General features: G+C 43.1%; 2 protein-coding genes across 2 annotated transcripts; one reads left to right on the forward strand and one right to left on the reverse strand.

Annotated features, from left to right (window-relative positions):
* Positions 1–205: 205 nt before the first annotated feature.
* Positions 206–2,655, forward strand: LOC143513761 (achaete-scute homolog 4-like). Its single transcript, XM_077004495.1, has 2 exons — positions 206–317; positions 410–2,655. Exon 2 carries the CDS (start codon positions 414–416, stop codon positions 954–956), a length of 543 nt encoding a protein of 180 aa, XP_076860610.1. The 5' UTR covers positions 206–317; positions 410–413; the 3' UTR covers positions 957–2,655.
* Positions 2,656–6,556: 3,901 nt separating this feature from the next.
* On the reverse strand, positions 6,557–9,294 carry LOC143514069 (suppressor APC domain-containing protein 1). Its single transcript, XM_077004848.1, has 4 exons — positions 8,997–9,294; positions 8,472–8,621; positions 7,709–7,864; positions 6,557–6,847 (listed from the first exon to the last, which is right to left on the reverse strand). The coding sequence occupies exons 1-4, from the start codon at positions 9,081–9,083 to the stop codon at positions 6,758–6,760; spliced, it is 483 nt and encodes a 160-aa protein (XP_076860963.1). The 5' UTR covers positions 9,084–9,294; the 3' UTR covers positions 6,557–6,757.
* Between the last annotated feature and the right edge of the window lie 2,724 nt (positions 9,295–12,018).

Genomic DNA, 12,018 nt, shown 5'->3' on the forward strand with positions numbered 1-12,018 from the left:
ACATGAGAAAGGGGTGTGTGAGACCGGCTCCTCCCTTTGGTGAGCATATATCACAGATTATCATTTCATCTTATCTGCACTCAGATGTTGGGAGGAGGGGGGGGGGGGGGGGGGGGGGGGGGTCCTCCAGAAAGTCATGTCTCTTTTTTAAGATCACACCCACCGCTACACAGCCTCCAGTCATCTACCATAGGACTGGAGAGAGGAAGGACTTGTTGACTGGGTGCTGCAGGCTGCATCCAGATGAAGCATTCTCTCCCATTCACATCAACCCCGCAGATACAGTAGGCTTGGATAACCGCAAGGCGCTTTGCATAGTAAGGCAACACCTTTGAATCCTCTTTGAGTCCTATTTGAATGATTTGGGTCTTATTTGAAGGTGTAATGTTTCTTTGCCTGTGTGCTGCAGACACATGGCCGCTGACCCCTCGCGAGGCTTCGTGGAGCGAGGCTCCTACCCGCGGCGTTTAGCGTTCGGCTTGTCTTTGGGCTACCAGCGCGCCCTGTTCGAGGATGCCCTGAGCCTCCCTCTCCACTTCAAGCAGCCCTGTCTGGAGTCAGCCTGCGGCCACGGCTACGGCGGGCGCCTGCACTGCCTGCCTTTCCCCGGACACCCGGCCGGGTACGGATGCTCCTTCGAGCCGGCGTTCATCCGCAAGCGCAACGAACGAGAGAGGCAGAGGGTGCGGTGCGTGAACGAGGGCTACACGAGACTCCGGGAACACTTACCCCAGGACTTCGAGGACAAGAGACTCAGCAAGGTGGAGACGTTGCGTGCAGCCATCAGCTACATCAAACACCTGCAGGAGCTGCTGGAGTTCCGGCTGCCCGACTCCGTGACGTCCACGTCACCGGGGAGGGACGGAAGAAGCGAAGACGGCCCGCGGCTCTCCGTGTGCAACAGTGATGGGGAGTCCAAACACAGCCTGAGTGACAATGGGGATACATGCTACTGAGAAAACTTTCTCACGGGTGCATGCAAAGGGTGAACCTGCAGGGTAAATCTAATTTATGCAGTCCAAAATGATTCGGAGTATTTTATTAATGATAGTACAGTGGGTGTCAGCTGAATCCTGAACTGGGATCGGACCAAAAAGCTTTCTTTATGGAAAAGCATTCTTTTCCTGGACTGGATAAAGTTCATTGTGTAATTGCAAAATCAATCTTTATGGTTTCAACTATGCATGGGAAAAAAATATGTTGCATCACCTTTACAACAGAAACGTGTGGGTACAATTCTAGAAGACTGGCTAGCAAAATAAAATCAAATCGTTTGACATGCATTATGTTATATGGCTATGGGTCACTAAAATAACTGATTATCTTTTTATAAACACATACCTGAGGAATGCATAATAGACCAGAATTAATTCAAAGATGCATTGTGGTTTAAGTTAGGTCTGTTACCACCTCATGGTAAACCAAAATAGCAAGCTAAGCTACCCATACCCGTACACTTCCATGACCCAAATGGTCAAACAGAACTTGGGTAAGATTTTACCTACACTGCTTGGCAAGAACGCTGACAGTTATCCTGGTGTCTTCCCTCTCTTGAGAAATTCATGGCTGATGAAACATTGTAAGATTAGCCTGATCCTGGAAATGAGAGGGTCGTTGGTCTTTACGCCTTGATCTCAATGAGCTCTTAACCGAAGTTCTTTTCAAACAAGATTAAATTACTGTGACCCACAGTAATTATTACTGACATCTGTAATTATTACTGACACTGACATTCCAATCACATATTATTTTCTACTGCAGGCTTAGTGTTTGCAGAGAATGTTTGAGAAGTGTAGGGAGATTTCTACAGTGGTTATTAGAAGATTTGGTTATTTGGTATAAATCATGTGGAAAAAGATCAGTACGTTTCACAGTTTTCCCTGCTGCTATAATTATAGGTGAGGTCACATTCTGCCACTGAACTGGAAGTCACGTCTCCTCTGTGTGGACGCATCAGTCAGGTGAGTCCACTGGAGAGATCTTTCCAGCGAATAAGACCAGCAACTAAAGACAAGCCTATGAGAACACTGGGAATCAATACTGCTGTTTTTTTTTTCAAATAATGCACATAAATGTGAGGCAAGATGCCATCAGGTAAATCTCACTGGGGAAAATAGAGCTATTTGGAGATGGGGAGGGTCACTGCCAGGATATCGGGCCGATGTTGAACTGTTCGATTCCCTCAGTGAGATGGCAACGGTCACACAGCACAACGATCCTTTCTGCTCTAAAGTCAGAAACAGCCTCTGAAATCCACCGTCCTCGCCTAATTCATGCATTAAGGAATAGAACAAGGTTGTGATTCTTTCTGTGCGACAATATCAACGCACGCTTAATGATATGCACCAATTAAAAGACATTTAGTTCTTCTCTGCATGTGGTTCCCTGGGAAATATTATTTGAATAGGCTGCTACATTCTTGGAAGCAGATCTTGTGATCTGTGATCTAGTGCATTTTAATCAACTTAATCTAATGTAACTGATGTAGACGATGGCTCTTAAAGGTTGTACAATCTTGAGAAATGAGCTCTTACAAGTATATCTAAGTAATCTGTGAATGTCGAGTGTGGTATTTGTGAGTGTTTGAGTGTGGAATATTCAAATCAAGTAAGAAATTAAGGAAAATAAAGTAAAATAAAGTATGTTGTACATTTACACGTTATTTCAAATGACTGCTTTATATAATACATTTCAAAGTTTACAGTTTAAAGTGTCACAGTAAGTGTTCAGTAAGAGGCAAACATGAGGATAAATTTGCTACCAGTTTGAAAGACTCCTGCTTGGTAATGTGAAGTATTCTCTCAAAGCAAAGTCAGCCAAGAGTGTAAAAGAGTAAAACATTATAGTAACAATCACAGATCACCCTACCAGCAGAGAACACAAAACCCACACCCTTGGATATTGTTATCCTAAAATATCGATGTGGTATAAGGGCAACCATCAGTGTGTTTCTAAGTGCAAAATCTTGATTGAAAGAACGATTTGGCAGCGTAAGATGAAAAACTTATCACATTGTCCATCTCATGTTTGATTCCCCAAAAGTGCTCTTCAAAGAATGTCTACGACCTTTTTAATGGCTTATTATTAAGCTGGCATCTCTCCTGTTGACAGGAAGTTGGGAGAATAGCCTAAACCAAGCAACAAAAATGCCCCCCTCCCCTCCTCAAGCCCAAAATCCAATCCCTGTTTATCCTTCACGCTTTGGCAGACCTGCATGGAAGTGGTTTGCATTTCCTATTGCCAATCTAACATCCGCTAAACACCCCAGCGGACCGCGGGTTCATCGGAGGGGAGGGGGCAAGCCAGCAGAGCGCCCACTCGGTGAACCGTTGAAGGACGGAAGAATGATTTTCACTGTCACGGAGGCCTGACAGGCCCAACAAAAGGTGTTTACCGCGTGGTTGTGAATAAGAGGCAGCAATTAACGCACGTGCTGGTACCCTGGCCTTGATGCTTCAGTGCGTGTTGCAGGAGAGGGCTGCTGGGAGCCCAGCGCATTAAAGCTCGCATTAATGGCTATGCGATGCCCTCCGAGATCTTTATCGGCCCCTGAATTCCTCGGCAGGAGATCTATAACTGCGGTTTCTTTTACTACGTGCGTCCGTGAGAGCGCGTGCGTGCACGAGCGCTACAAGGTGAAACGTGTTTCGGATGAAGACGTCAACAAGTAATCGTCGGTATCTGCCGCGTGATCTCTGCGTCGGAAAGTTCATTCAAGCGGTGGAAGGTAATAAGCAGAAGCCAATGTCAGTGCAATCATACAAAAAGCAACGAGTAAGCAGCAATTGTGTAAACCAGTGTAGTCGAGGCAGAAAAAAACAGCAAATGAAAATGTCGTCAATGGCTAAATTAAATCAAGTCTAATTTGCAACTTCAAAATATGATTATATGAAATAATTGTGTCTCATTTGTAATCAGACGGGTTGTAATCATTTATGCAAATATCTGCGGTATATCAATAAACAATGAGCTTGTGCTTCGTAAAACAATTGAGCACCACAGTACTGTAGCTACACCAGACCTCCTCACCGTGCTTGAAGGGGTAGTTCACATGTCAACACTGCCTACTTTTATGTAGGGGAGACCGGTTGTAACATGGGAAGAGTTGTAACACCATCAATTCCACCGATAACGGATAAGAGTCATAGGAGTTATACGATCATTCCAGTATTTACCCAATTCCTCCCTGATCCCACATGGTGAATGTCAAGGCTGGAAACAGGCACATGCAGATTCCATAGAGAAAAAACTGATTTTGGGGTGAGAAAGTAAATTTCTGAATCAAGACTATAGTTTGTTTAGTACTTATACTATTGCAGATAAAACCATATGAATTATATTACATTAAACTGTAGTTTCTGCAGGTAAATTGTGATGCATTTTCCACCTGTTAATTTCAAATCCCCTTGCTAATACAGCTAGTTAAACAATGGCTGACAGAAGTGGGGTGGGTTGTAACACAACTTTAAAACGTGTTACAACCATCACCTTACATACAACTAAGAAAACGTTCTTGATTTTAATTTTACAGAATGCCTAGGCAGTAACACAAACACACACACACATTGACATTGTTTATTTTTTGACCTACATGTTCTTTACACAGGTACATTGTATTAGTGTTCATTAAGCATACATACTGTTAAATAAGTTTGTTCTAGTACACTAATTTACACACACACACACACACACACACACACACACACACACACACACACACACACCTGAGTACAACAGAAGGAGGATATGAGTTATGGTCAGTCACAGAGAGAGAGAGACATTGTTCTGGATTGTTATTTTATTATTTTATTCCAAAAACCTCTTTTTGAAGCATTTTGCATGGTGTGGCCTCTGTTTTTGCTTCTTTTGTCTAATTGTTACAACTTACCCCAGCATGTGTTACAACCTACCCCGGTAGTGGGGTAGGTTGTAACAACCGAACACCATGTATTTGACATCAACTCACGAGGGCTGTGATATTTGAATTTAGGTTTGAATTGGTGCCATTTGTAGTAAACAAATGTTTGTACTTTGTGTAAAAGTTTGAGACCTCTAGCTCAAAAATTCTGTGAGTTACAGGTTCTGACGCAAAAAGTGTTACAACCATACCCGGTCTCCCCTATTTTCAGTCATCAGTTCTACACCTCACAAGATATTACACATACAGATATCAGGAGTCCATATTTAAAAGATCTTTGCTTGTTAAAGAACTTGAGAACTTGCCCTTGGCCCTCGGTTAAAACCTACTTCAATCACAACACCTCCGTGGTTGCCCAAAAACTGGTGAGGGGACCTTCAAAGTGGGAAAGAAGACGTCAGACCTCCAGAACAGACCTTCCTGTTACCACCTCCATCCCACCAAAACCACAACGAACCCCCTTCAGACAAAGATATACTTGTACTTTGCTACTGGAGGAGGAGAGGAAAGGTGGTTGATACCCCTTGAATAATGCACCGCCTTACAAAGTGAGACATAACTGGCCACCTGACTGTCACAGCAGAGCCGAGAGGCTTCAGCCCGTGGTCTCCCATGTCCTGACTGTGAGGACTTCTCCACTGAACATGTGACTCACGCAGCTTGTAACCACATGCTGCAGAGTGAACTCATGTTTAGTCTCAGTGCCTTTGCAAGAATGGCAGAGTCACAGGCCTTCACTTCTCTAAATGTGTTTACACTTCTGATAGGGGGAAGTGTCTGCGCTAGATGTGATGTGAAGATAGTTATCAACAGCACTGAGATCAATGAGGGACCACCAGGGTTGGAACTGTAACATGTTGTGACATGCTCTTCACCCCATAAGCCTGAGGCAATTCAGCACTACTGCCACTATCACTGTGGAACCAGCGCACACTCACAGCCCTACAGACCCCATACAGACCGCAGACACGCTTCTGCATTTTCCCTGTTTTTCTCTCTCTCTCTCTCTCTCTCTCTCTCTCTCTCTCTCTCTCTCTCTCTCTCTCTCTCTCTCTCTCTCTCTCCCTTCAACTCATCAAGGTCTTGGCAATAATCAGGTTAGTTGAAGTAGATGCATTAAGATCACAGACACATCATATTTTACCTTTTAACCTGAGGAAGGACATGTGTGTATCTTTTAAGTGAGCTCCTACACTAAAAGGAAATTTAATTTAGAAAATTAAATGTAAACAGAAACCATACAAGATAGTCCAAGTTATGTCTTTTTTCTTCAAACACTTGTTAGTTAATGCCTCATTTTGCTCATGTGCTGCCACATAATTACAAAGTAAATCAGTGATTCATTTTGGACAAATATTTTTATGTGTAATTTTAGACAACGTTAATTGTCATGTTAATTGTAGAAAAATCTTCAGTATCAGTCACCATGTAACTTTTTCTACATTGCGAAGACGCTTTAATGTTATACTATACTGTCCTCTAGTGGTGAACTGAATAGTTACAGAGAAGATGTTTTAAGTTAACTTTACTGTTTTGAGTACCCATGTTGTGTATGTCTGTTAATCTATAACAGTTCATTCGTTGATACAAATTAAAGAGACACGACAATACAGCCATTATGAACAGACACAACAATAGTAAATTAGATTTTCTTTTAATGTAGCAAGGACAAAGTTTACCACAAAATCTGACATTCACATTGAGATGACACTCTCTAACCATATTAGCACTGACATAGTATATTATATAATAAACACCTTATGTACAGTTTTTCAAACATATTTACAGTAAATCTTGCATCTGTGGGTGGGTGGGTGTGTGTGTGGTGGGAGCCCTTAGTCAGAAGTAATACATGCAATCTCGTTGTCGAATGAGAACGTCCTTCTCAAGCTCCAGCAGAGAAATCTGTTGATTCTTTTGACTCACCTCCTGTAAAAACCACATCACCATCGTTACAGGCCACCATTAAACCCTCTATGTGCTGTATTCACACACTGTGATGGCTTGACACGGCTACAGTTCCACAGACTTCAGGCTGCAGATTTCAGCTATCATGATTTCATACATAAGATTCAAAATGGTTCACATAAGCATATAGATATATTGAAGGAAGAAGTATATATATATATATATATATAGAGAGAGAGAGAGAGAGAATATATTTTAAAAATTTATCTCTACAGAGATAAAATATATAGTATAAAAAAATGTTAGGCTTTATATATATATATATATATATATATATATATATATATATATATATATATATATATATATATATATATATATATAGATGATAAAAAATAGGCTTTATATATATATATTATATATATGATATTTTTTTATCATCTGAACCAGCTAAGGACCATTTCAGACAGTGTCTGTGGTGTCTGCATCTGTGGTGTCTGTGGTCTGGATGACCTCTGATATTTTGGAATTCATCACTGAAGAATGTTGCAAATTGATTACAGTGTTTAAGAGATAAGAGGTCAGGGTCTATATGCACTGGTAGGTTTCTTGTTGATGATGTCAGAAAATGCATTAGGATTACACAGTTATTGAGTCTCTCTTTAGAAATGTTATCATAAATTTGAACTTTAGTCCTTTATGTACACTCAGGCTTTATGTACATTCATTTCTCTTCCAAGGTTTTTTGTGCCACTAAACTCTGTCTTTTGTGTAGTCCTTATGGAAGAGACCCAGTTATGATAGACACCCAACACAGAACTCAGTCAAAGCCCAGTCAACACCTCCACACCCTGGGCGGCGAGGGCCGCGGTGACCTCTGACCTTGGCGAGGGTGGCGTTGCTCCAGCGCAGCTCCCAGTCTGTGGAGTCTCTCTCGTGGGGGGCGACGGTGCTCCACACACAGCCACCGTCAAGCAACTGGCCCAGACTGCCGTTCAAACGCAGCATGCGGGATCGCAGCATGCACGACCAGCCGTCCTGCACGCACACACGCACACACACATATAACACACACACACACACACACATATAACACACACACACATATAACACACACGCACACACACATATAACACACGCGCACACACACATATAACACACACAGTCAGTAATGCTCCTACTATAATGGGCAATATCAAGCATGCTTCACCTGCACACGTTCAGTAAAAGCAACAATGCCACTGCTGTTAGTTGGCATCGCAACACAAAGTCAGGCACATTCCATGGGGTGTGTTCACTAACAGGTTCTGCAGTACCACAGTTCTTACAGGAGTACCACAGTTACTTACTCTTGTTTGAACTAAATATTACAAGCTCAAAGAATAAACTAAAATAGTGCAAATCAGAAAATATAAAGTACCAATAAATTTTCACTTTATTTACATGAACAGTCGTTTATCTTTAAGGACTGTCAGTACACACATAATACATGTTGAATATATCAAGCATTGCCTGCCACGTATTGAGGATCTCTATGTAAGAGGATCTCATCTTACATAGAAGTTACCAATATAATTTTATGTAACCTCTTAACCCCGTTTCCTCCAGAGTGATTACAACCCGAGACCTCTAACTGCACACCCACCTCGGGCTGGCAGTCCGTCAGGCCGATGCCGGCCTGTCTCTGCGGGACATGGTCCAGCCGCTGCCGGTACCAGAGCCGGGCCTCATCCAGGTCCTGCAGGCCCATGCACAGACTGTCTCTCTCCCGCTCCAAGGTCTGTAGTTTCCTCAGCTGGCAAACACACAGCCGTAACCAAAAGTTCAGGCCAAGTTATGTCGAGCGGAGTGGTTCCAGGACGAGGCTTCAAGCCCAGATGAAGGGGTTGCAGAAAAGTGGGCTTGGGTTCAGATGGGAGTGTACCTCTAGTTCAGCTGGAGTTTGACTAACTTCGTGCTGCTGTAGATTATCTACGGACACTAAGCTCGTCTACGGCAACCGATGTGTACAGATTAGAATATGATAAAGAACATTTGAACCAAGGGAATTAAAAAACCCCTTCTACAAGCACTGAATTCAGCTTTGTACAATTAACGTCTCTGCAAACATATAAGTCTCTTTCATTTTTTCTTTCTCACACGCGCACAGACACAAGAAGAAGCAGCTCACCCAGTGGAAGTGGTGCAGGGCATCCAAACTGTACAGGCTGCTTGGCAGCGGGACGATCACCACAGTGTAGGAGCCGTCCTGCGCCATGCGGAGACACACGCGTGACACACGTCAGCGGCCCGGCCAGCCCGGGAGAGCGCGGCAGGCAGCAGGAACGAGCGCAGAAAGAGCTCCAGAGCAGGAAGTCCAACTCGGAGCGTGTTTTTTTCCAGCGGAGGAGGGGACCGGCAGGAGTGGAACAAACAGGGATCCCCCCACGGCGAAGCTCGGAGTGTTCCACGCATTAGCACGACGGCTGCAGAGGTGGGTGTGAAACGAGTAAGGGTGGAGGAGGGTGGAGGGGTGTGGGAGCTGGGTTTTTGGAGGACAGATGGGATGGGAACATGTGATGAAACACCTGCGTTCACTGTTAAATGTCAATAATGTTCCTCTGAGCTGCAGGTGATTTAGGCAAAATGAAATATAGTATCATTCTAACATTCTTTCTCTCTCTTTCTCTCTCTCAAACACACACACACACTCAAACACACACACACACACACACACACACATATGCACACACACACACACACACACACACACACACACATATGCACACATACACACACACACACACACACACACAAGTACTCTGCTCCTTTTGTTCCAACTTGTTATGGAATGTGACCAAACCTGGGCTGAAAAAATAGTGCAGAAGCTGGTGTTAGCGGTCTGTTGTTTTGCTAGGCATGGTCACACCCTGCTGAACAAACATGTTACTGGCTGGCCATACAGAATGGGACTGCCCTGTGGGTGCTGGTAATCCCAACAGTAGTCTGGAGGTGAAATTACCCTCAGTCCTCCGGAATAGGATTGTTTAGAAACAAAACGATGCATATCCTGACTGGTCAAATACCCGCGTTCTCTTGGAGAAAGTATAGTCTTGTTTAAACACACAAATCCAGTCAATTCTAACTTATTGACATGACAGAAAAAAATATGTATGAGACGTAAAACAACCTGGAAAAAAATGATTCCACAGTATCAATTTGCGTGTGATGTTTCCTAATCTATGCAACAGTTGCCCTGCTCTTGCATAAAATTATTGAAATGATCTTAGATTGGCTCTATGGTCTTTCTCTATGGTGTTCCTAAATAAAGCTTGCATGATTAAAAAGGTCAGTGCTGTAAAGATCTAACACTGGTGTAGAAATGGTGCATTAAGCTGAAAAACAAGTTTCTTTAATTAAAGCGAACAACCAGTGTCACGTTCTCACATCAAAACTCAGTTTGCCATGAATCCTGAATAAGCTGAAAGGTAAACATGAACAGCCATAATAGCAAAACAGACTGATTAGCACTGACCACCAGAGGCCAGTAAAGATCTTCAAAATGAATTGCCCTCATGTAAAAATTGATTACCTCCTTTTAAATTCTAATGGTAATGATTACAAGACAAAAACCATTAGCACATAACCAGTGCATTCAACATGTTCAGTACTACTATCAAGTTGTAGGTTCCGTAGATGTCAATTTTATTTACAAAGAACATTTTCTAACTGATATTGTCAAAAACCAGCTTTATAGAAATCTGGCACTAGGCCCTAATTATTAAGCCAAAATGACAAAGGCAAGGAAAGACCGTGTGAGTTGGTATAAGGAACCTTGAGAGGACTCAAAAGACTAATTTATCCTGATTTGGACAACAACACTGGGATTTTAATATGTAAACAACATCTTCAGACTCCTCCCCTTCATTAAATCCATCAATCTTCTGACTCTTCCGGTTTTTCATAATAATAATTGGGTCTTAGGCTAAATAAATCAACAAGCAGGAAAAAGTATTAGCATCAAAATGTTATGAAAAGAATAGCTTATGCCATCTACCAAACACCATAATTTATGGCTCCTCTGTTTCTCGGCCCTTTTTAAGGTCCTCCTTTTTACACAGCAGATAAAATCACAGACACGTCGAGCTAAGCTCCCCTCCTCACTGTGTTCTGTCTGTCAATCTCTCGCTGAAACCGAAGCTCGTCTGAACTGAGACTTGCAGAGGGCCCCAACTTCCTGCGCTGCACTCACAAACAGACATTTCCTAAGAAAGTTGTATTCATACTCGAAACACAGACGTGCCTACACGTATAGAGCAGATGGCGCACCACTCACGAAGCACACAGGAAGCTACCGTCAGTTCTCCTCACTGACTGAGTCACACAAAGGTAGTGTCCATGACTCCTGTCAAACCCTACTACAGGTGTGAGAAAGCATCCCCTCTTTTCCCGGTGAGTACGCAGAGCCCTAGGTTAGCGTGAAAGACTCCGGATGAAGACAGAGATGTGGGAGAGGACTGACGGGAAGAACCGAGCACCGTGTAGGCCCTGGACCCCCACCAACCCCTGCAGCTTGTTCCGGCTTCATCTGGATCACCTCCTCAGCCCTCTTCTGTGACAACAACACCGCAGTACCAGCCGCACGGCCTTGCCTTTCAGCACTGATGTACGGACACTCCATAGGGCATGTGCGTGCAAACACACACACACACACACACACACACACACACACACACACACACACACACACACACACAGCTTTTGTCACTTAACATACAGCCACATGTATGGCAAATAGTTCCCACATACGCATATCCATCCAAGGATTAATTCCAGGTCGGTGTAGACAGTCCACCTTTCCAGAATCATTCCATTAAAGAAAAAAGTCTACGAATGTGCAGTATTTATAATTCTGAAAGAAAATGTGACTCAAGTAATTATTTCAATTAAATTCAAAGGAGGTTTTAAAATATGAAAATCTTGTGAATTGTGAAAATACATAAATGGACATAAGTGAGCCGTCTGCATGTTGTTCGGGTTCCTGGGGCTGCCTGTATACACTCATGCTGATGCAGCAAGATCCACACATAAGCACTACGACAAAAACAAAAGATCAGTTTACACTCTTTGCCAAACCTCCACACCCCCTGCATACGCGACCTTTCTTCCTCTTTCCTCCTCTGTCTCCCCCTCTCTCTCTCTTTCTCAGAAAT

This window comes from Brachyhypopomus gauderio, chromosome 5 (genome assembly GCF_052324685.1).
Source record: "Brachyhypopomus gauderio isolate BG-103 chromosome 5, BGAUD_0.2, whole genome shotgun sequence".
Taxonomy (NCBI): Eukaryota; Metazoa; Chordata; class Actinopteri; order Gymnotiformes; family Hypopomidae; genus Brachyhypopomus; species Brachyhypopomus gauderio.